At 41.8% G+C, this 25,430-nt stretch overlaps 1 protein-coding gene across 1 annotated transcript in view; it reads left to right on the forward strand.

Annotated features, from left to right (window-relative positions):
* The window catches only part of LOC119725332 (tetratricopeptide repeat protein 17-like), a 39,236-nt gene extending 15,518 nt beyond the window's left edge, over nt 1-23,718 (forward strand). The window contains exons 9-23 of the mRNA XM_038196730.1: nt 578-693; nt 2,436-2,495; nt 3,840-4,036; nt 5,765-5,951; nt 6,642-6,725; nt 8,388-8,612; nt 9,930-10,079; nt 11,191-11,401; nt 13,110-13,255; nt 13,962-14,064; nt 15,923-16,049; nt 17,469-17,709; nt 18,934-19,053; nt 20,215-20,358; nt 22,906-23,718. Coding sequence (XP_038052658.1) covers nt 578-693; nt 2,436-2,495; nt 3,840-4,036; nt 5,765-5,951; nt 6,642-6,725; nt 8,388-8,612; nt 9,930-10,079; nt 11,191-11,401; nt 13,110-13,255; nt 13,962-14,064; nt 15,923-16,049; nt 17,469-17,709; nt 18,934-19,053; nt 20,215-20,358; nt 22,906-23,055 — 2,261 coding nt within the window. The 3' untranslated portion in view covers nt 23,056-23,718. The remainder of the gene's footprint in view (nt 1-577; nt 694-2,435; nt 2,496-3,839; nt 4,037-5,764; nt 5,952-6,641; nt 6,726-8,387; nt 8,613-9,929; nt 10,080-11,190; nt 11,402-13,109; nt 13,256-13,961; nt 14,065-15,922; nt 16,050-17,468; nt 17,710-18,933; nt 19,054-20,214; nt 20,359-22,905) is intronic.
* The last annotated feature ends 1,712 nt before the right edge of the window (nt 23,719-25,430 follow it).

Consider the following 25,430-nt stretch of genomic DNA (forward strand, 5'->3'; position numbering starts at 1 on the left):
ATCTAACTGCCATGTATGCAACACAGTGCAACACAGTGCAACACAGTGCAACACAGTGCAACACAGTGCAACACACTGCAACACACTGCAACACAGTGCAACACACTGCAACACATTGCAACACACTGCAGCTGGTATAAAAGTCTGTGGGATCAAGGGCGGATCCAGAACACAATTTTTTCGGGGGGGGGAGGGGGCCCAAAAAACCCAAACGGCATTTTTGTTTTATCCTAAATGCTCTGTGGTGCGATCTGAGGCAATTTCTGACCACTTTGACCAATTATCTTTGGAGGAAAAGATGATGGTTTTCGCAGTGCTTGCCTTTGTACTGACGTCACTAAAAACAAAACAAAAATGGGTTAGTTTTTTTTTGGGGGGGGGGGGGGCATTTGCTTGCAGTCGATAACCCCCATTGTGAGGTCACAGACATTGAGGACGGCCCCCAGTTTGTCATGTGCACCCACGGCACCCCGCCTGATCTTAATATCTTATTGCGAAATATCTTTTTGCGAAAACTAACTTAACTTCTCTATCGCGTCAAATCATCCAAAGTCATTTTTTTTTTATTTGCCCGCAGTGGATAACCCCCATTGTGAGGTCACAGACATTGAGGATGGCCCCCAGTTTGTCATGTGCACCCAAGGCACCCCGCCTGATCTCAGTGTCTTCGGGATGGCCCTGGATGAAGAAGAGGTCGGTGGATAGTATTCATTTAGTACCTGATTAGCTACTATAAATAATTCAAATTAGGTTTTGCCCTTAACCGACGTTTTTAAACACTGTATACTCAGTGTGTTACCTCCCGAGTGAAAGTTGGAAAAAATCACTCGGGTGGGACTCGAATCCACGACCTCCTGCTTTCTAGTGCAGATGTCTTACCACTCGACCACCGAGCTAACGGGATCGGTTGGCCGGTTCGAATCTGATGTACATAGCAGCGGGTACCGCATAAACTATTATAAGATGGAATTTTTGCGCGTCCCACCCAAGTGATTTTTTCCAACTTTCACTCAGGAGGTAACACACTGAGTATACAGTGTTTAAAAACGTCGGTGAAGGGCAAAACCTAATTTGAATAATATCACCCCGGTGCAAAAATTCCATCTTATAATACTATAAATAACAAAAGTTGCATCTTTCATAATAAATAGCATGAAATAGTACGGTCTCAAATTTGTGACCAGCTCTACAAAAAAGGGTATTAAGTCGCACTGAGCTTTATTGTGTAATGGCCCGCTCAACATTGAGAGGGTGAACATTTTGTCAAAATGTGATTATCATTTTATGTCATGAATGTCATCTCTAATACCTACAGTTTCAGGTTTCTTTCACAGAAATGTTGATTTTGATGAACAAAGTTGAAAAAAAAACAAGCATTTTGTGTGCATTATTCTTATGTTCTACAACAAAGCCAGCTATTTCAAAGCCTGTTTTCTCAGTTGTGTAATTTGAACTCCAAGGAAGTAATTAATATGCAAATATGTCATATCTCCAGAACGGGAGGGGCTATGGAGCTCTATTATATACCAAATGAAAGCTTACGTTGTGGGCTTTCCAACCACGTATATAACTCCATTTCACTTTTTTTGCGATATAATACCATTTTTTGTGGAGCCAGTCACATTTGTCATGTGCACCCACGGCACCCCATCTGATCACAATATCTGCGGGATACACCCGAATGAAAAAACACGGGTCAGGGCTGTTCATTTCCAAATCACTTATGTTTGATTAACCCTAACCGCCCTGAATCCTTCAAAATCCTCTTTGCCAAAGTGGAGGAATTTGGAGGATTGAGGTTACATGGCAAAAGTACGTTACTGATTTCGTAGGATGCACTTTGTCAAGGTCTTGGGCCGGACCTTGTGTTGTTTTTGCTCAGCCATGCATAAATATAGGCCTGGATTATGCTTGAAATCCTCCGTACTGCTCCAGGATGTCACTGGCCAAGCCTCAACATATTGACAGTCACTGCCGCAGGATTTTATAGGATTCAGGCAGTGGTCACCCCTCCACGGACGATATTCACGATATAATGGAGGAATTTGCAGGATTGAGGCAACCTAAATTCAACATCCCTGTTGCGTATAAAAAGGACCGCAAATAGTCCTCAGACCTAATTTCATTACGCTTTGTTTACATGTGCGCTCGCGCTCTCACAGGAAAGCGCAAACAAAGCATTACGTCATTAGGTCTTAGGTCCTTTGGGATATATGCGTGGACCTATCAAAAATTTACTGTGAGTTTATTAAAATATTACGAACATCATGTACGCATCAATTTGTTTTTTAATTAAATGTAGCCGACTAGCTTATATTTGATGTAAATGTCCATAAAACCTCAGTGTTACACCTTGAATTACCACCGCATTCTTCCTTATTAATGTAACCTCTTGTGGTTATGATATTTGGTGTAACTTGAATTTATCACTGTAGGAAATAGAGGTGGTGGACACGTCTAGCATTCGCAACAACTGTCTTCAGCTCCCCAATGGGGTAAGAATTCTCAAATATATCGCAGTCGTTAGTATGTTTTATACAACACCTGAATAAATCCCCGTCATCTGATTGGTGGATCGTTGATCACATGTCATTGAATTATTCGTACCAACGCACGGCGTGCGCATGGCGCGCAGCGCACAGTGCAATGGAAGTACTAATGCACTTTGATTAGAAGTACCATTGCACTGTCACTGCACATGTTGCCGATGGTGGCACTGTGGTGTTTAAATTGACAATAAAAGTTCTAAACTTATGGAAAAGTTTTAAATTGAGAAAAATTGAATATGATAACTCTGAACTCGTCAAACTTGTAAACAATTTTTAACTTGAATAAATTGGCTATTAAAAGTCAACCAATCAGATGACGAGGATTTATTCAGGTGTTATATAAAACAAATAATGAATGTTTCACGTTTGTGCAATAGAAAGAATAATTTCATTCGGTGACAGATGAAATGTTCCATTCCACTCGGCAATTTCATCTGTCACCTCATGAAATTATTCTTTTTTTAATTTAATTTAATTTATTTGGATATTATTTCACGACTGTTCTCTTTTCGATTTTTTATCCCCCAAAAATAGATTCCGGTTATTTAATTTTGAATGCAATATTGACCACAAGAATCTGCTAATATGTTACTTTACAAATTTTGAATTACTTGTGGCCGAACAAGAATTCTGTTCACGCATGATAGGTTGGTTCCCATCCCACGATCAGTAACGATAATGTACCGACAAGGAGCCAGTCTGCTTGCAAAGTTAATCTGTTTATGCCTAAAATTTCAAGATTTTTTTTTAGAGAGTTGCAGATGCCCAAAAAAGAAAGAAAAAGGAGGTTTTGGGGTTGTGATAAAACATACAAGTTGAAAGTTTATGAGCCAGTTGGCGTCGGAGGCCGTGTTAATACACACTGGCTGTTTTTATACACAGGCACGGTTGACGGTTAAGACATCAAGTTTGCCACGACTCGCCTTTGGGTGACGTCTTAACACGCTAATCCCTTGTGCCTTTGTACACACACACAATGTCTGTGGAGGCGCATCGTGTGTTGATCTTGAACTGGCCGTTGTGTACGGCCTATTGTACAATTTACGCTCCAGTGCACACCCCGGGGTATTGAAACATGAGGTTTCGGCAAGAAATATCGTACAAATACTGTTGAAATTACCCAGTATTTGTGGCGTTTGGCTGTATATCAGAAGTTGGCTGGAAAATGTTGCTTTTTGCAAAAACTTTTGGCAAAAATAATCCCGGCGCGAAGTGGTTAAGAAAATTTTTTTAAAATTTGTTATAAAGCACGGGGAATGTAACTTTAATACCGTCTGATTTTTCCTGTAGGAGGAAAGTTGCTTTAACCTGAGCGCTGGGCTCCGACGCAGCTACACCACATTTTTCACTCGGGGCAGCGCCCCTCCGCTCCCCTGGAACAGAGTGGACTGGCCCAGCGACGCGGACTGCCAGAATGTGCCGCACGAGCTGCCTGACTGGAGTAAATACGCACCAACACACTTTCCACCAGAAAACAAAGGACTCAGGTAATTAATGTATTTTTGTGTGGGGGGAATATCGTGCATTCATTTTTATGGAGCTTCTAAGCAAAGAAATTTTGCTAAACAAATTGTATGGACCTCTTGATCTTAACCACCAATAGGTAACGGGAAATGTTAAAGAGCTTTGACATGTTTGAAATTTGCACCTGTGTCACGTATCCCTGTCCTATGTGACGTCAGGACTTTGCGTGTTCTTCCAGGGCCCAATTTCATAGCGCTGCTTAACAGCTGACTTTGTGCTTACCGAGCCTCCATCTATTTCATAGGGACCGTTAAGCAGTAAGCACAGCAAAAGCACGCTTAACCCCAGAAGAAAACTTTGCTTAAATCAGTGACGTAACAATAGAAATCTCCATGCGCGCGCAACCGTTAGCATGAAATAGTGCTTAAGCAGCAGCATGATTTTCTGCTATAGTAAGCACAACTTTTCTGCTTACTGTTAAGCAGTGCTATGAAATTGGGCCCTGTATGTGATATGCGAAAATGACATGGGAAGTGCGTGTGGAAGCCAATCAACACTGGATAAAGAATGTATCCATTTCTGTCTTTTCGTGCAAAATTTCTTAATTTTATGATGTACCAGACATGTTGGATTGCAAATGGAAGCGCTCAGTTCCGTGGTACATGGGTTGGAATCCTGACGGGGAACATGGTCGCTTGTGCTCTTGAGCAAGGCACTTCACCATTATTGCTTCGTCCTTCCGATGGGACGTAAAGCCGTAGGTCCCGTGTGTTGTCTAATGCACGATAAAGAACCGAGTAACACTTGTCGCTAAGAGAAGGGGTTTGCCCCGGTGTTTCTGGCAGTGGCTGCAATATGCGCCGCAGCACCTTGTATACCCTTTATAAAGGTGCTACATAATGGGTCTCATATTTCTTATAAACTTCATTTACCTGTCTTTAAAAATAGACATAATTACCAGCGCCGTGAGTACCTAATTGTTCCGTGCGCTATAGAAGACTCCAGTAGTAGTATTATTAAAGGAAATATACATCATTTGCTTTTGCTGTAATTTTCAGAAATGGATGAAATTTGGGGGTTTGTAATATATAGCAAATATTGTTACACTGACTTTTTTGAAGTTTTGGGTTCGAAAATGCCGACCAGCATTGGAAATTGATACAAAAATACCACTTTTCTGAAAATGACAGTATACCAGGTGCCATGATTTTACAGGATGCTTTACACTGTCAATCACTAACAGTCCAGCAAGGTGTTTCAAAATAATTTGGTAGTTTATTTTTTGATGTTTGCAAATGTTGTATTTTCCCTTTAAGTCTGGAAATATCACAGAAGAGAAAGAAACCTGGGCCCAATTTTGTGGAGACGCTTAGAAGAGATTATTGCAACTTCAAATTTTTCCTTTTTAGCACAAATGAACAGGGGACCAGTCACAGGGAATGTACATTAAATTGAATTTGAACTGGTAAACCGGGCCCTATTTCACAGAGGGCTAAGCAGGAAATAGTGTACATTGTGTGGCATTTCCGCTGGTAACCTGCATTTTTGTGTGTGCTTAGACAGATTCATGAAATTGGCAATCGTTTTTGCTTAATATTACAAATCAGCAGAGTACCAGTTACAAACTATATATTGTGTGTAATTTTACCTGGTAACCCACAATTTTCTCCGCTAAGCAGATCCAAATTTACCTTCTTGTTCTGATTCGATTTATTTAATTGTTTATTCATTTGCTCTTTTTTGGGGGGTAGAGTTTCCCATCTAGTCAACGAGAACCTGAACCTCTTCAAGGATGACATCCACCCGTTGCCATGGTTCCCGCCCGTCTGCGTGACCGTGGAAGAGTTGAAGGACGGCAGCACGGCCATGGACTACGTCGACAGCATTACCAAGAGGGGGGAGATACCCTTGACGGATACTATCAAGAGTTTGAGCCCGGTGAGTGAAACATAAGATGATATAAAGCTGCATCGAAACTACTTGGTTATGACTTTTCAAAGCACGTGTCTATGAGGTGCGGCCTAAATCGGTTTCCCATGTATGGCACTGCCCACTGGGGGTTTTGTAGCCTCATTTGGCTCATAAATTCTTGACTTTTTTTTTTCATTTCATTTCAGAAACATTTATTTCCACATGAATAAGCACTTTAGAAAACAAAACAATTGTTACATGAAAACTACTAAGTGGAGGCATTACACAAGAAGCCGAAGCTTATAAACGGAATGCCTTAAACACACACAAAAATATATATATAAACAATACTGAAAAAGGAAGACTAAATTCAAAAGACAAAACACAACAAAACAAAACAATGAAACAGACAGACAAACAAACGGAGTGGACATAAACTTAATAAATTTTACAGACGGACATACGAAACATACTAGTGATACAACAACACAGTTTATAAAATGGATGATGCAAGCAAAAGAAAGCACAATTAAAGCGAATGGTATGAATGTAGAAAAACCAAAAAAAGACAAAGCAAACTATGCTATATACTGAGAGATAAGATGGTTCTTGAAAGTGGTTTTAAATCGGCCAACAGAGGACTGCGATTTCATAGACTTTGGAAATTGTGTTTCAATATTGATCCGTTTTCTCCACCTTGTTCAATTCTGCACACAGCAACTGCTGGCCTACGTCAACAGTGACCAGGCCAGTGAAGAGGAATTGTCCCAGCGAGTCCTGACTGCGTTTGAAGAACCCAAGGTGAGTTCAGCGCTTGTTTTCTGTCTGTCAACTTTCTTGAGTTCACTGAAAAGGTCACTTCCAAAGAATGAGAGAAAATGATGTCCTCAGAACAGCCAACAAATGCCAAAAAAAGCAAGTACCCCTTCCCATCCCTATGCTTATGGCAACATGGTGCTTGTGTTCTTGGGCAAGACACTTTACTACAATTGCCTCTCTCCACCTAGGAGTTTAAATGAGTACCTGTGAGGGAAGAGACCAGGGCCCAATTTCTTGGCTCAGCTTACTGTTAGCGAAAAATCCCTGCTTACTATAGCAGAAAATTCAGTGCTTACTATATGAAGTGTATTTCACAGAGAAGCGAGGAATTTTGGCTTAGGCCAACAAAAAAAAGGCTCCGGTTTCTGGTATGGAGCTTGCCCAGAAAGTGGTGTGGCAACGCGGCTTTTTTTTTTTTTTTACCTGATTTTTTTGCTTCAAATGTCGGCTGATGACTGCAAATGATGCCCGACTAAACTTAGTGCAAATATATTGGAGTCCAGAGAGGCCACATAAAGCTTATTCTCGACCATAACCCAATCTAAAAACACGTTAAAATTGTGCTGCAGCAGGATACCAGTCAAACCAGTGAGTTTGGCGGTTTTGAGACATCATCTCTCATTGAAAAAAAGCCTTTTTCATTTTGCCGACGCGCATGGCTACGGCGACGTGCGCGCGCATACCAGAAACCGGAGACTTTTTTTTTTGGCCTTATGTGTACATCTCGTAACTAAGGATTCTGTGCTTACAGGGTTAGCACATAATTTTTCTGCTAGCGCAGTTAGCACAAAATGGCGATCGTTAGCGCAGAATTCTGTGGTTAGCAGAGCCATGAAATTGGGCCCAGATTCCGCTGATCGTGAGCTGCTGCAGAAAAGTGGTCCTATGGCCTGATGACCAAGGGTAATAGTTGCAAAGCACTTTTATGACTTTGATGTGAAAGAACGCTATAATGAGCAACACATTTTTATTATTTGTATTATCATGAGTTTTAAACCCCCTGTTTGTCTCCCCATATTTATACAAATGGCATATTTTGCCAATATACGACAGGACTATACATGTAGTTTAAATAACTACACAGGGTATTTGGTACTAGTCCTGTCTTCGCTTTGAACAAGGCTTTACTCATTAACCCTAACCCCCTAGTCCCTTTTTGCTAAGCACCATCCTCAGTCCTCCAAAATCCTCCAAAATTTTTCAACTCCGCCTAAATTTTTCAAAATTGTCAGACAGTCCTGCCTCAAAATGCATTCATCGTCAATCCTCCAAAATCCTCCTCAACCCAAAATTTTGCACTTGTGTTTAAATGAAGGATAACCAACGCCAAATCCTTCAAAATCATCCGACAGTCCTGCCTCAAAATGCATTCATCCTCAATCCTCCAAAATCCTCTTGTGCTTCAATCACCATTCATCCTCAATCCTCCAAAATCCTCATGTGCTTCAATCACCATTCATCCTCAATCCTCCAGAAACCTCATTTGATTCAATCACCATTCATCCTCAATCCTCTAGAATCCTCCAAAACCGCCAGGAGGATTTTGGAGGAGTGAGGTGGGTTAGGGTTAAGTCCATTCCCAGGTAGCTTACCAACGTTCCTACGTGACATTAACATTGCCACCACCCATCTCCTTCTTTGTAGAATGCCAATGAGAAATGGCTGATATTCAACCTGGCCGGTTTCTACTGGCTCATGATCGGTAACAACTACCACGGCATCGAGTGCCTGCGCCGAGCGTTGCACCGCGCTCCCGTGGAATACGCCGACGTGCCATTGGTCAACGCAGCTAGCGTCTTGCTCAACGCCAGGCGGGCAGAAGACGCCGTGCAGTTGCTACGGATGGCTCTGGTCGTCAACAGCACGGAGGTTGGAAATTTCTCTTCTTACAGTCTTGAATTTGCTCAGTTCCTTGAAAATCTACCGGGAGGTTTAAGTAGGGTATTTACTTCCAAGTAGGTTTGATGGGCACTGCTATTATGAATGGGAGATAAGGCATAGTGTTATTGGCTTTCTGCACAGTGCAAGATTTGGGAGTTTATTTGAAAAATGCCAAGGAAGTTGGTGTTAAAGGGAATATACAACATTTGCTTTTGCCGAAATTTTCAGAATGGAAGGTTTTGGGGGTTAGTGGTTCAAAGCAAATATTGTTTCGCTGACTTTTTTGAAGTTTTGTGTTCGTAGATGGTGGAAAAACCAAGGAAAACAATCATTTTTCCGTAGTCTGGTTCCCTTACCCCACTTAAGATGAAATGGAGCAATTGCAAGGCACCAGGGAATTGTAAGGTCAGGGAACCAGTCTAGCTGGCTTGCACCTGTTCCCGGACGTGTAACGAGCTGCAAACAAAATGTGGACTTGGTAGATTAGGGACAGTAGTTGGAAGAAAAGTCAGGTTTTTCCAGCGCTGATCATCCGACCAGTGTTGGAAATTGATACAAAAATACCACTTTTCTGAAAATGACAGTACACCAGGTGCCATAAAACGTTTTTGGCAAAATATTACTTCGGAACACGACGATCTCTTCAATTTTGCTGGTACCCCTCTATGCTTTTGCACGCATACGTTGAAATGTTTATCTCAAAAGAAAAATCGTCAAATCTTGATGTGCATATTCGCAGTTGGAATAGTTATCAGACATGCAACTTTTCCTTGAAACAGCTGATTTCCTCGTTTTTCACTTCACGCTTATGCCATTAAAAATTGAAAAACTCTGTATAAAGTTTTTGGGTAAACTCAGTGTGTGAATATTTATGTGATAATTATAACTGTTGATTTCCTAAGGCCAAAAAAAAAAAGTCTCTGGTTTCTGGTATGGAGCTTGCCCAAAAAGTGGTGCGGCGACGCGGCTTTTTTTTTTTTTTTACCTGTCTTTTTTGCTTCAAATGTCGGCTGATAACCGCAAATGGTGCCCAACTAAACTTAGTGCAAATATATGGGAGTCCGGAGAGGCCACATAAAGCTTATTCTCGATCATAACCCCATCTAAAAACACGTTGAAATTGTGCAGCAGCAGGATTCCAGTCAAACCAGTGAGTTTGGCGGTTTTAAGACATCATCTTTTATTGAAAAAAAAAAAATTCATTTTGCCGACGCGCATGGCTACGGCGACGCGCACGCATACCAGAAACCGGAGACTTTTTTTTGTTGGCCTAACAGACATTTTGTTGCTATTTCTTCCCCTCAGCCAATCACACACTTCGTCTTGGCCAATGCCCTGGCGGCCAGCGGCAACCTGGACGCCGCTGCAAACGAGTTTGCCGTGGCTCTGACCTTTAACCCCAAGGATCAATATCTCAACACCTTGAAGCAGCTCAAGTGTTTCCAGAAACAGGAGGTAAGTTGTCAGGGGCAGTAACTTTGCCGTTTGGAAAGATTCAGTTAAGATCTGACAACTGGGCCCTCTTCTTACTTGTTTCAGACAGGTGGCGACTTGTGACTCAGCGATGAAACTTTTCCGATATTAATTGGAAAAACGACTTTTTGATTATTTCAAATTTTCTACAATTTGTCACACAAAATTTTATTTTTTTAACGATTCTTCCACAATATGTGATTTTATTTAAATGATAATTTTGGAGAAGAGTCAATGAAAAAGTCAATGAAAATGGCACTTAAAGATTATCGCAAGCGTAGTTTAAATCTCTTTCACCAGTCGTAAATGGAGTGTTTCTATGGGTAGAAACACTTAGGCCAACATTTTTCTCATTGTAAAATTTACAGGAGGCGGTGTCCTGAAATTGGGCATGAAGTGTATTGTACATGTATGTGAGAGTATCGTGGACTAGGGACAAAAGAGTTAGGGCACAAACAATGGGTCCACGATTGACGGAAAGTCCATGATTGAAATTCGTGTACAGAACCAATGAGAGCTGTAGCTAAAAAGTTATGTCAAAGGAATGAGGATAAGGGACAATGGGGGGTGCACAATTGCCGGTGTTTATGAAGATGTGTGTACATGTATGATGTACATGTGATCTGATACACTGTGCCCTCTGGAGACGTGTGTTCACTAGGGAACAAAAGATTGTATACGTCTGCACAGGGCAATTTCTATAGATGAATACGTCTCCACAAGGTTTTCACGAAATAGATATATGGATTTTACTAAATAACTAGGAGTTTCCAAGGTGGGTTGATCTTTCGCACATGGAAGAGTTTTAGAATATTAAGGAATATTAAGTCCAAATTTCAGTCAAAATTTCAGCCAAGCAAATTAATTCTGGTTAAAATAAGAGCATTTTGAAACTTCACTTTCAAACTCGAAAAACTTTACTACACGAGAACAAAGAAATGTCTCCACAAGGATACATATTTCAGTATGGGTGTAACTGCAGCGTGACCCGGATTTACGACACGTATTTTTGTTTGGCCTATTTTCCGATTCTTTTTCCAATATGCCAGTTTCATCTCTGGTGACTGTTTTTCTTGCTTTGGGTCACATACAGGAACTGACAGCCCGGCAGGCTCATGACGAGGAGGTCGATGCCAAAGGTCAAAGGTTACAGCAACGCCAGAGTCGCACGGTGTGCTCCCAGGGTAGCAAAGGGGAGAGGCAGTGCCAGACTGAGACCCGCACCAGGGAGTTTGTGCCGCGGGAGACGGGGGACTACTCCAAGGGGGAGGACAAACGGGGAGAGAAACCCCGCAAGGCAGCAGGTGAGACAACAGTGGTTCCAACTCCCTGTGCGTAGTAGTCAACTGTTAACCAAAACTAGTAATAGTATACACATATTGAGTGGCTCAGAGTGAAATGGGAGGAATATTATCGCAAGGTAAAATCTGGACTTTTCTATTTCACGAGGCGAAGTCGAGTGAACTGGAAAAGTCCAGATTTTACCGAGCGATAATATTCCTCCCATTTCACAATTTAAAGCTACTCAATATTTGTTTTATATAACTGACATATAGATCCTTATCATTTGATATGTTTGAACTTTTATTTCAATACAAAATTGGTGGAAAATGTATTACTCTCTTCCAAACCACCCCTTCACAAAAATGTTTGAACTCAACTCTGTAGCCCTCTGCTCTTTGGAACAATACGCGCTACGCGCAACGCTGAACGCGCACACCAGCATGCATTTGCACACAAATACCGCGCCATGGAACAAGAACGATCCTAACTGTTCAATAGTATTTCCTATTCCCCATGGGCGAATGGGACATTTTGAGCCCCGGTATGAATCGGAGTAATAATGAATGTCACGTGATGTGAGTTCCACCAATCAAATGACAAGAATCTGTATGTCAGTTATATAATTACAAATAACAAATTTTATTTAAAGGTGGAGTATGTCATTTGCAGCTATTCAAAAAGTAACTGACGAAATTATTGTTGAAAAGCTTACTTGGTTTAAAGATAGTAAGGGAACTAAACTCCCTGTGAAATTATTCTTTCTGGCATGCTGTCATTTTGAAGAAAACAATAAAAGAAGGTCATTTCCAAAGATGCGTCTAAAGATGCATTTTTGGAAATTTCTGTTAGTAGTTCATTTTAAATTCGGCGAAGCTGGAATGGGTGCGCGCAAGCGTTGACATGACGCACACACACGTGCGGTTGATATAATTCGTCGGTTCAGTGCGTGACATCACGTAGCTGCAATCGGCTGAATGAGAATGTGTCGCAAAAAAATGCTGATTTCGGGCACAATTCAAAACATGACTCAGCAACCTTTTAATTGAAATCAAGATCCTAGAATGTTGTTTTCTCAGAATACACAGCATTTACAATGAGCTAAAACTTCTTCAGGTTAGTTGTTAAGCACCCTTGTTTAGATTTTGAGCACTTTTGTTGCTTCAAACAAAAGTATACACAAATGACAAATGATGTACTCTACCTTTAAATACTTACTGCCGAAAGTGATGAATTATTAAAAATATAACATGAAATTTATTTTTCTTGTAACTATTTTTTTATCGGTATATTTTGATAGAACAATAAACTACTTTATTCTGATTTTGGGCATCTGCAACCCTCTGGAAAAATGGCTTTCATTTGTCGCACGAATGAACCCGCCCTGGAGGAGCCGATTTGTTGTGTGGCAGCCAATAACTCAAATTTTATGAAGAAATAATTCAATAACTAAACTTTGGTGCATTTTTGTCGTTCGATGTCTCATCCAAAAGTGAATAACTTATATATTGCTATCAAAATAGCAATTGAAAAAAAATAATCTATTTTTAGAGGTGAAACTCAAAAACAGCACAGGGAACTCATCTTTAAAAAATCTCAGATGACTGGATCCCACGAAATGAGTCTTAATGAACATTTTTCACTGTTCTCATGCATTAGGAAGCGCATAATTTTTGCCCTCATTTTGAAAAATCACTCAGTTTTACATCTTAAAAAAATCCTTTTTTCAAGGAACTCCACTGCATAACTCCCCAAGTCAAGACGGAGACGAGGGTGAAAGCTTTGTTAGCGTTGACATGGTAACGCATCCACCAGGGATCAATGTCGACCAGTCACAGGTGGTCAATTTAGAGACTACACTACAGCCTGGTTCCGTGGTGAGTTGAACTCGGGATTTGTCACTCATGTTTATTTTGACTCTTCCCATTGCAAGCTGATAAATGACTTGTTGGATCCCAAAAGTACTTCATAAGTCTAGTCATAAGTAAATCACAGATCAGTTCACAAATCCAGTCATAAATAAATGAATGCCAAATCACAGTTTGTTTGAACAGCTTAGTCGGGACTGGGAACTGAATGACCTTTGAATGACTTGTGATTGACTATAGTGATTGACTTGTGATTGACTAGCGATTGACTTGCGATTGACTAGCGATGGACTTGCAATTGACTTGTGATTGACTAGTGATTGACTTGTGGTTGACTTGCGACTGACTTGGGATTGACTAGTGATTGACTTGTGATTGACTTGTGACTGACTTGTGACTGACTTGTGATTGACTTGTGATTGGCTTGTGATTGACTTGTGATTGACTAGTGATAAGCTTGTGATTGACCTGTGGTTGACTTGTGGTTGACTTGTGATTGACTTGTGATTAACTTGCGACTGACTTGCGATTGACTTGTGATTGTTTTGTGATTGACTTGTGGTTGACTAATGATTGACTTGTGATGGGCTTGTGATTGACTTGTGAGCACTTGAACTGGACTTGACTACAAGACTGAAACGTCTCAATTAAAGAGCATTTTTTTCATGGAAAAGATTAATTATAAAGAGCAGTTTGTACTTTTTGTGGTTGTCAGTTAAAACTGAATTTCAAGGATGGAGAGCTTCAGGACAGTGAGTTAGTACCGCCCCCTGCGTCAGGTCCCAACATCCCTGCCGCTAAACCCTCGCCCACTGTGGGTAAGTCCAAACATTGCTTCCCTCCACAAAAGGAGAAGTGATTGGGAGTGTGATCAACCGTCAAAGTTGCTTTCCCCATGCTTTTCTTATTGCATAGCATAACTATTCTCTTGTTGCCGTGCGTATTTCCTCCTCCCGTCTGCTTTTTTTCTCTTCTTCTTTTTGCCTGTTAGGCAGGTCCACTTAACTTCATTTACACTCTGCAGAGAATTCAGATGATTGTTCTAGTCTTCGTTTCTTGTCTGTCCATTCATGTTTGTTATGTTTGTTTTCTCATGGCATGGCAATATAAGCCTTTGGCTTCTGCACATGCCACCATATGTGATGCGATCAAGCTACATGAGTCGTTTGTCGGGAATTTTCATTTGGAGATTCAGGCCAAAATAGAGCCACTTCATCACATCACTGCATCACATCTCTTGGTGTTCCAACTTCCATAATTTTTTAACTAAAGATGGTATCAGCATGCAGTTTTCACAGCAGTAATGCTGAGATTGTGCTCTTTTCAAATCTGTAATAAAAAAAAATTGACCAGGGTCGACAAACGACTCATGTAGCTTGATCGCATCACAGTTATTCTTGTCTTCGTTTCTTGTCTGTCCATTCATGTTTGTTATGCTTGTGTTGTCATGGCATGGCAATATCTTCACTTCTATACATGCCACCATATTGCTGCTTTAGTAATTAATTTTTTCGTAAACGAGTCTTTGATTTGTGAATTATTTACGTTACTTGTTGGTTAATTTAATACTTTTTGCTCCGTTCCCCCGTTACCTTATCCTCATTTTAATTATATTTTATTAATTATCTTTTATGCTCCTTATTTAGTTTCTCATTAATGTTATTTATGCATAGACTCATTGTTTGTTTTGTATAATTCTCAGTAATATTGAAATAAATGTGTGTATGAATGAATGAATGAAACTTCTATCTTGAAAAAAAAAAAATTTTTTTAAATTGTCATAACTCTAGTAATGGGCTCTGTGCACCAACAAAGAGGGCGCCTTTTTACCACTTTTAAGAGGCCCGTGGACGGGGCACACAGCGTGTGCGTACTGTGCTGAACTGGTTCACGCGAAGTACGCACGACTTCCTGAGTGTGCCAAAGCTATTAGCCACAGCATGTTCGTGCGAGCGTCAGGCATCATCCGCGCGGGAATACGTTCGAATTTAACTTGCGATGGTCTCCCAGGCTAATCCCGCCCCCAATAACTTTGGATCATTCGAAATACGCAGTGGATGGATTGGGAACCAGTCTAGGTCGCCCCCAACTCTCCTTTTCTGGCCGTTGAGGGGGTACTTGTACATGGAGCCCATAGGCAAGTTATTCACTATTGAGTTAGACTTGCATTAGTCTCACCTTCACCCAAAAATTGGTCTGGGACCAGTTTTACTAGACTTGCCTAAGCCACAAATTTCAGGCTTGACGCAGGCTTGACGCAGGCTTGAAAACATGCATCATTTCACATTTGAAGAATTTCAACCCTGCGTCAACCCTGCGTCAACCCTGCGTCAACCCTGCGTCAACCCTGCGTCAACCCTGCGTCAACCCTGCGTCAACCCCGAGATTGATTTCAACCCAGGTTGAACTCAACCCTCTTCCAGACCAGGTTTGAGATTTTCAACCCGGGTTGAAAATCTTGCCAGGGTTCAAAACAGTAGTGACTGAGCATGATAAGCTTGATTTGCATGAAACAAGTGTGAAATGATGCAGGGTTGAATGCGTGGTTGAGAAATCAAAAACTCAACCCGGGGCGGCACTGGGTTTGCCCAGGGTTGAGTTCAACCCGGGTTGAGAGGCTCTAGTGTGAAAACGGCTCTAGTCTTGTATCTTTGTTGTTTATTGTTTGTTTGGTAGATGTGAGTGACCTGAATAACTTGACAAGGCTGCCCTGGCCCACGCTGCACGATTGCCAGATGTACAAGAAGGTCAACTTGAACATGTTCTACACCACCTGGGTCTCGGTTACCGCCAAAAATGTCAAGTATGTGCTCTAGTCGGTTTTCTATGTCATTTCAGAAATGAAGGAACATTGGTTATTATCCACAAACACACCTACCGATTTAATGAAGGGTGGGGTTTTTTTTTTTTGGGGGGGGGGGGTTGGGATTGTTTTAGCAGATAATGCCAAGAAAAGGCAGAAAGTTCCTGGAGTCCTTGACACTGTAAATAAGACTAGGAGAGTGAAATGAGAGCGAGCTTGTTGATGAAGCTCTTGAAAGACTGGGGGTTTTAGGATGATGGGAAGCATGATTGTGGTAGAAAGTTCCACGATTGGGATGTGCGGACAATGAAGGATGATGAGTGGGATACAGTGGGGTACCTACAGTCCCGGCCAAATCTCGCTGGGCCACCCTCCCCTGGTCCCCGGTCAATGTTGTCTCTCATTGCGCCGTCTGTGTTCCAGCTGGAGATAACAACTTTAACAGGGGGAGAAGGGGACTGGGGGAGGGTATGCTTGTTGTCAGGGGGTCCCGACCATTTTGGCCGGGATTTTTGGCTGTTTCGGAAGACATATTTTGAAGGCCTATATCTACAGAACTACAGGTCCGATTGGGTTGTAAGTAGGTATGTACCTAAACCGGGATGTGATATAAATGAAGTGGAAAAAGATGTGAACTTGCTTTCAATGATGTCAGTCTCTGGCTGGGTTGTACTTAAAAAAACCAAAAATTACCAGTGACATCATAAAATGTTAGAGCACCCACTAGCAGCAGGTTGCAAAATGTCACATGTCACAAAAAAGTTGCCAAAACAGCATTGCGTTTGTCCACAAACATAAGTCTAGTTTCATTCCATTTTTTTCTTTTTTTTAACTTCTAGTAGTGAAACCAAGGATTCCCCAAATAGCGCCCTGGGCACTGTCAGCTCAAAGGCATGAAGAATCCAGTAGAGAGAAGTGAATGAGAAGAAATTACAGTTTTAGAGGTGGGAGGAAAAACACAGAAGAATATTCTGGGGAAAACCCACAGAATCAGGTAGGGACTGAAAATCTTAATCCACATGTTGGCCCAGGCGGGATTCGAACCTGGGTCACAGCAGTGGAAAGCGAGGAAAGTACCGCTACACCAACCTGACTGCCCTTGTAGGTATAAGCCTTTTCGGCGTTCCAACTGCGCATTCGTAACCTGTGACAACGTGCATTGTTTGTCTCAAATGGCCTTTGACATCATCGCGCCACTGACTTTACAAAAAGGCTGTTTGTGCATTGTGGGTACTGTCAAAGGGCATTTGAGACAAACAATGTGCGTTGTCACAGGTTACGAAAGCGTGCAGTTGGAACTCCGAAAAGGCTTATTGGACTGTGAAAGGGTGAGCATTGGTGGCTGATCTCGTAGAACAACCATGTGTGTGTGTGCGCTGCAGTGTCTTAAGGGTCTTTATAAATTGTTGGTTTTGTCAGAATCGAGGAGCACATAGATTTCCAAGCCAAGCTACCCAGCAAGTCGCTGGAACCGGTCTGCGAGGCAGATGTCGGAACCAGCATGCACACCCTAGACCACCTTGAGGGCATGGCGGGACGGGAGGAGCTGCAGTACACAGCGGAGCAGGGACTGGACGAGGCGCTGGAGTTTATGAGATCAGAAGATAAGCCCATGTCTATCACGGTGGCAGGGAAGAGGATCGCACTGGCACTTCGGAAAGTAAGCTTTATTTGCTAACCGTTTAAGGACACCCTGGCAGTGGGGGTTAGGGTGTTGAGGAAGGGGGGGGGGCATACAGATGAGCAAGGATTGGACGATCGAGCGTGGAACTTTCTGCCATCGAAAGACTTACCCATGTCTATCATGCTGGCAGGGAAGAGGATCGCTCTGGTACTTCGGAAAGTGAGTTCCATTAGATAATCCTGACATTGTACTCTGAATGTGCTCCAAGCCATAGTGTCTTCGTGTGAGCGTCAGGCATCGTCAGCAATGCATTTGAATGTCTCTCCCGATGGTCTCCCCCAACTCTTCCTTCCTTACTGTTGAGGGAGTACTTGTGCACGGAGCCCTTTCACCCAGGCATGCAATTGTTCCCCGAATCGGCTGATTTCCTTGTTTTTTTACTTCTCATGAATGTCATTACAAATTGAAAAACACTGCACAAAGTCTATGTACAAGGTCGCCAGTAACAATATACCTTCCTCCATTAAAAGTATTTTTTCTCGGAATCTCGAAATTCATTCTTACTTTACTCGTCAAGCCTCTAATTTTCACATTCCATACACCCGTACTTCTTTTGCCCACAAAACGGTTAAACACGAGGGACCCATGCTTTGGAATTCATTTCCTGATAAACTTAAAGCCTCTAAAAACATTTCGACCTTTAAACATATTTACAAATCTATTTTGTTAGAAGCTTATAGCTGAATCTCTGCAATGCAATTGTTCATTTAAATCCAGTTAGCGAGCCTACATTGTATATAGCCCATGCCCTTAGGTACTTGTCTGTTTTTGTTTGTTCACATCTGTAAGTTAAACTTAGCTTTTGTAAGCAACATGTGCACTGAGCCCTGTTGGTATTTTTGTCTCCCGATCTCGTGCCCTCTCTTTTATCTTCTTTCCGTAGGCTCAATGCACGTGTTTGCTTTATATAGGGACCATTGCTTACAAGCTTTGCTTCTTAATGGATCCCTCTGCAGTATCACTTGTTCGTTAATTGCATCTTTATATATCCATTTATTTATTTATTTATATATTACTTTCTATGATTAACTTTTGTTGGATTAATACTGTGGAAGTAAATAAACCTGAAACCTGAACCTGAACCTGTGTGGTTTGGAATGTCCTCGTTTCTTCTAAATCCCCAGTTGCATGCCAGTTCACTGTGTCTTGTGTCCTATGTGTTTGTTTTAAAATTTGCCACACCTTTGTTTCTTGTTTCAGAATTCAACATCATGGGTACTGACTAATCTGGCGGCCGTGTATTGGCGACGGGCTGGGAACGCAGTGAACGCCCTGAACTGCCTCCGGGTGGCGCTTCACTACTCAGACTACAAAGTCAAGGTTTGTTATTAGTATTAATATATTATAGGTTTTCCCGGCCAATTTCCTGAAATGTTCATTCACTTCTGAAAATCGGTCATTCGTTTTCGTCTGAATATGAATGCACGTCTTTAATCCCATTTCAATTCTACGAAAGTTCAATCGTTTTCATTGTCCGTGCATTCGGTTTTGAAGATCAGACGGCCAGTTACGTTGTGCATTCATTTACGCAAGCATACCTTTTCACGCAAACCTCTGAAATACAATTTTGTAAATGTGCAATCAAAACTACGTTTTTCTCATTCAAAATAGCAGATAACATCACAGAACATTAAACTAAAAGTGAAATAGAATGGCAATGTTTGAAGTCGCTCTCTAAAAGCGAAAAAGAAGTCTTGTAAACGAATCTGAATGAACATAAACGAGAGGTGCTGCTCAATCACTTAATTGATTGAACTGAAATGGAATCGAATGCTCTTCTAGCGAAAATGAAAGGCGTGTTCAGAGCGATTCTCAAATTCAGACGAAAATGAATGACCGATTTGAATGAACATTTTAGGAAATTGGCTGGGAAAACCTATGTTTCTGGTAATTAAACCAAGGATTCCTGAAAAGAGCTGAAAAGTGATTGTGTTTGATTTTGGTAATTGCTGGTCCCAGAGGGCCAGCCTAGTGTCCTCTTTGTACCTGACTGACTGACTGACTGACTGGCTATAGGCTGGTGAAAAGAGCCGGGCAGTGCTGTCGTATAGGATAACCCCTAATTGCCAATGAACTGGCTAAATTCGGCCCACTGTGTAGACCAGATCAATGAAAAGATGAGTGAATAGCCCTCACTAAATCAATTGAATACATTTTCAAAAGTTGAACAAAGACATTGACTGGAGCAGGGTTTGAACCTGCGTCCTCCGTATTGCCGTTCCAGCACTCTACCAACTGAGCTCCCCAACTCTATGTTGGCGGTTCCCCATTTTGTCAATGTGTTTGTTCAAGAGATGCCAGTCAGAAGCCATAAACGCGCAAGTGCCATGTAGCTACGGATCACGCCCAAAGTCACAATGTTAGCAACATTAGCAATGCTATAAACCCGGGAAATTGCAAACTCAGAGAAGATATACATGTAGCTTTTTATTACATGTGCTGTGGTGCTTGTCTAAACCAAGAGTTGGTTTTTTTTACTAGGATCTTGCCCTGATCAGCATCGCCAATATCTTCCACCGCTCCGGCATGATTGACAACGGCATCACAGTGGCTCAGATGGCCTGGGAGATCTCCAGCGAGTTTGTGCTCTGCCACTTCACGCTGGCAAACCTCTACGCTGCCAAGGTGAGCGGATTCACCCAGGGTTTCCATATGCATGGTCATGGAAAAATCCTGGAAAATCCCGGAATTTAAAGCTATTATGGAAAGTCGTGGAAAAGGCATGGGGATTTTGTTATTTTACAAGGAATCGTGGAAAATTTGTGTTCCAAGAAAAATCATGAAATGATGCCTACTGGTGATTGGTCATGGAAAAATCCTGGAAAATCCCGGAATTTAAAGCTATCATGGAAAAGTCATGGTAAAGGCATGGGGATTTTGTTATTTTACAAGGAATCATGGAGAATGTGTGTTCCAAGAAAAATCATGAAATTATGAGATGATGCCTACTGGTGATTGGTCATGGAAAAATCCTGGAAAATCCGAGAATTTAAAGCTATCATGGAAATCTCATGGAATTGTACAAGGAGTCATGGAAAATGTGTGTCCCAAGAAAAATCATGGAATGATGAGATGATGCCTATTGGTGATGGCAGGCTTCCAGATGGCATTCCAGTTTACTATACTTCCTCTTTATTTATGTATGCTCTGTACTTGTTGCTTGTTCAATGCACCATTGTGATGCTTTTGGGGTGCTGGGTGGTCTTGTGCCAAACTGTCTCGAAGCTATGGCCCAAGGCCGAAGCTATGGCCCAAGGCCGAAACTCGCTTTAAACGAGAGACAGTGCAATGCTTCCCAAGGGGATATACAAAAAAATGCACATAATCATGAGATAAGACGACCCTTAGACTGATCTTAAGTTAAAACAAGTTCAGCGGCATTGCTAAGAAAGTTAAGATGCATTGAATACATCTTAAGCTAGTTGAAATCGATCCCAGGATGGTTCCCGAGTTAAGACAACTTACCCTTCCTAAGACTTGTTGAATGTTTCGTGAAACGGGCCACTGGTTTCCTGTTTTGTCATAGGCCGAAACTTGCTTTAAACGAGAAGACAGAGCAATGCTTCCTCAGGGGATATACAAAATAATGCACATAATCATGAGATAAGACGACCCTTAGACCGATCTCAAGTTAAGACAAGTTCAGCAGCATTGCTAAGAAAGTTAAGATGCATTGAATACATCTTAAGTTAGGTGAAATCGATCCCAGGATGGTTCCCGAGTTAAGACAAGTTACCCTTCCTAAGACGCGTTTGAATGTTTCGTGAAACGGGCCACTGGTTTCCTGTTTTGTCATAGGCCGAAACTTGCTTTAAACGAGAAGACAGAGCAATGCTTCCTCAGGGGATATACAAAATAATGCACATAATCATGAGATAAGACGACCCTTAGACCGATCTCAAGTTAAGACAAGTTCAGCAGCATTGCTAAGAAAGTTAAGATGCATTGAATACATCTTAAGTTAGGTGAAATCGATCCCAGGATGGTTCCCGAGTTAAGACAAGTTACCCTTCCTAAGACGCGTTTCAATGTTTCGTGAAACGGGCCACTGGTTTCCTGTTTTGTCATAGGCCGAAACTTGCTTTAAACGAGAAGACAGAGCAATGCTTCCTCAGGGGATATACAAAATAATGCACATAATCATTAGATAAGACGACCCTTAGACCGATCTCAAGTTAAGACAAGTTCAGCAGCATTAAGAAAGTTAACATGCATTGAATACATTTTAAGCTAGGTGAAATCGATCCCAGGATGGTTCCTGAGTTAAGACAAGTTACCCTTCCTAAGACTTGTTGAATGTTTTGTGAAACGGGCCACTGGTTTCCTGTTTGTCATAGGCCGAAACTTGCTTTAAACGAGAAGACAGAGCAATGCTTCCTCAGGGGATATACAAAATAATGCACATAATCATGAGATAAGACGACCCTTAGACCGATCTCAAGTTAAGACAAGTTCAGCAGCATTGTTAAGGACGTTAAGATGCATTGAATGCATCTTAAGTTATAAGACGCATTGAATGCATCTTAAGTTTGGTGAAATTGATCCTAGGACGGGTCCCGAGTTAAGACAAGTTACCCTTCCTATGACGCGTTTGAATGTTTCTTGAAACCAGCCACTGGTTTCCTGTTTTGTCATTGTCAACCAGTTTTATGGACTCAAATATGCAACTACATTCTCAATGAAGAAAAGAAGATAAAAATTCAGTTTTAGGCCAAAAAAAATAGATATTCGGTCTCTGGTCAGACCAAAGTTCCGGAATTGACGCGGCCACGCGGCTTTTTTTTTTTTTTTCAAGCTTGGATTGTACAGACAAGGTGGGTACTATTTTGCTTTTTTGGTGTCCTCAGGAGGTGCGGAAATAGAGGGCGCTGTTGGAGCTACCGCGGAACATTTTGGGGAAAAAAAGATCGACGCGCATGATTAAATTCGACGCGCGCGCTGACCAGAGACCGACTTATTTTTTTTTTTGGCCTTACAGCCAGGAGGAAAACCCTAGAAGCATATTCCAGATCAGGAAGGAAACTGAAAACTCAATCTACATATCCGCCTCGGTGGCAATTGAACCCGGGCCACAGAGATGGTAGTCGAAGAAAGCACCATATGGACTTGTAAGGACTTGTCTTCATTTATGCTTTGCAGTCGTTGACAGCATTTTGGGATTTATCTTTCCAGCGCCAATTTGACAAGGCCATCCAGTTGTACGAGTCTATGATCCTCTTCAACACGTCATTCAGCCCCGCGGAGGAGCGGCTCAAGACCATCAAGTGTGCCGTGCTGCAGATGACGAAAGGCAATCCTGCGTCCATGCTGGGCAAGTCATAGCTGGAAAAAGGTCAAAGGGCAACACTGGTACCCAATCCTTAACACATTCATCAGGAAAGTGCGCCAGAAATCACCACAACTTCCCCAAAGTGTGAGGGTTCTGGCATAACGAGACAGAACTGGGCAAAGGCTGTAGTGGAAAAAAATGCCCCCCCCCCCAAAAAAAAAACAACCATGGGGGTGATTTGTTTTATTTTCACATTTATTGTTATTTGTAAAGTTTGATATGTGTACTACACATATGTTAAGGAAATAGTATACAAATCATGTAATAAATTTGTTAACATCTCATTTTCACGACTTCAAAGAGAACTTTAAAGACCTCTTTCTCGGTATCTAACTTTTTGCACATGTCGATAAATGCAAACTTTCAACAGCCATAACTTGTTAATGGGATGTCCTATTGAAGTGCAACAAACGGCATTGCAAGGGAATTTTATTCTCTTTCCTAATACAAACAAACCCTCATTTCGACCTCTGCCCAGTTCTAACTCATTTTGCCCGAACCCCTCACATAAATACTCGTTCTCATAACTCCTCAAGACTTTTGACGGAATGCAAATTCAACTGACCCCTTGCACAGAGCCACCTCAATATGGATACTTTGTTGTTTAAATTCAATGACAGTGAAAGTACAAAGTGTTAACTCATGCAAATCAAAGAGGAACAGAGACATTATCCTCAGTGAGGGCGCTCTATGCAAAGGGTCTATAGATCACTGTACACTCACGTGGCCCCCTTCAATGGAGAAACCATTGTGCATGCTGTTGTACAAAGCAACTGCCCGTGATGGATTATCTGAACAATAGCTAGCACAATGCTTTCGCCATTGAAGGGGGCCTTCGTGATAGAAGAGAAAGCGTGCCAGTTTTGGTCTATGCAGTAGGTATATCAATTTTCTGCTTACATGCGAACTGGCAATAACAACACACACTTACCTACAAAAGGTCAAAGGTTATCACTGGTACCCACTATCAAAACGACTTGACATTGGTAACCCCCAACCACCACCTCACATACACCTCTATATTTTGTACTCTAATAAAAGTCACATTATTTTTACTGTTTTGATATTTTGTACATGCTATGGCAAGTTGAAATATATATTGCAATTATATTTTCAAGTAGGTATACATTTTAATGCCTTGCGTTTCCGAGACAACTCATTTGCGTAGTATTTTAAGCAACTGTAGGTAGGGCCAAAATATCGCTTTAGGAAGACGCAATTTCTGAATATTTTTATGCACCGCAGCTCTGTGAAATTTAGCCCTTCACTTCATCTGCAGATCTATGACAGTTTGCCTTTTTTTCAAACTTATTATGTGGAAGATTGTTTTTGTAAACCTGTCTAAAGCCGGCCTCGGGTCAATTTGCGATTTGCTTTCGCCGTGAGGGAACCCTCGGCATCAAGCACAAAAGTCACGCTCAGGTCACAAAACTGAGAAATCGTGTGATTATCAAGGAACAAGCGGCATCTCCACACACAGTCATCGTAACCATGCTCAGTCACCCAAGGCCAAGTTCGCGCAAGGACTATAGTTGACCAATGATTAACTAACGTTTGCCCGAACTCTGTCTAGTCAATGGTGGTTGACTACGCTAGTCGACTATTTGGAACCAACCTACTGGGGTTGGTTGCTTCGCTGGTAATCAATAGCCGCGCGCATTCATAACGCTAGCAGAGAGCCAGGATCCAGAAGGTTTGGGATGACATTTTGACCAGCGTTTGACTAGAGACGTTCGCACGTTGCAATCAGTGCGCAGGCGTAAGGTACGTCACAAATCAACCACTAGTCGACTAATGGTCCTTGCCCGAACTTCGCCAAAGATGTGACGACCATTATGCAGTATAGACGTGATCACATGACTTGATCTCATGGCGGCGCCCAATCAAACGATCTTCAATGTCTGTCAATTCGGTCACCATGATCGTTGTAAAACTCTCCTGCACACCGATTGACTACACATTAGATGATCGGTATGCGCGCACGACGTCGTAACTTCAAACAGCTTGACTGCGATTGATTCCCACCTGTCGGGAACACGCTCTGTCACGGCGCAGAAGTTGAAACTTTTGTTTGGGCCGTGACATTAGCGGCTGATACGTTCCTGACAGTCCAAGTTCAGGCGCAGCTTGATCCTGAAAAGTCAGTCGCCAACTCTTCCGTGTCATCTTGAGGCCGACCCGAGGGCAGCTTTTATGTCCCAACCTCGGCTGAATATATTATGTCCTTTCAGGCCAAGTACAAAAAATTAATCAGTTTCTTGCCTTTTTTTTTAAATCATGCAAATCAAAATTTAGTAGAAAGTGTGATGGCTCCTTTGGACACAAATGTACCAGCAAAAAAGAAGAGTCAAGAAAATGGAAGAATCAA

The sequence above is a fragment of the Patiria miniata genome, unplaced genomic scaffold (assembly GCF_015706575.1).
Source record: "Patiria miniata isolate m_02_andy unplaced genomic scaffold, ASM1570657v1 HiC_scaffold_1, whole genome shotgun sequence".
In the NCBI taxonomy this organism is placed as follows: Eukaryota; Metazoa; Echinodermata; class Asteroidea; order Valvatida; family Asterinidae; genus Patiria; species Patiria miniata.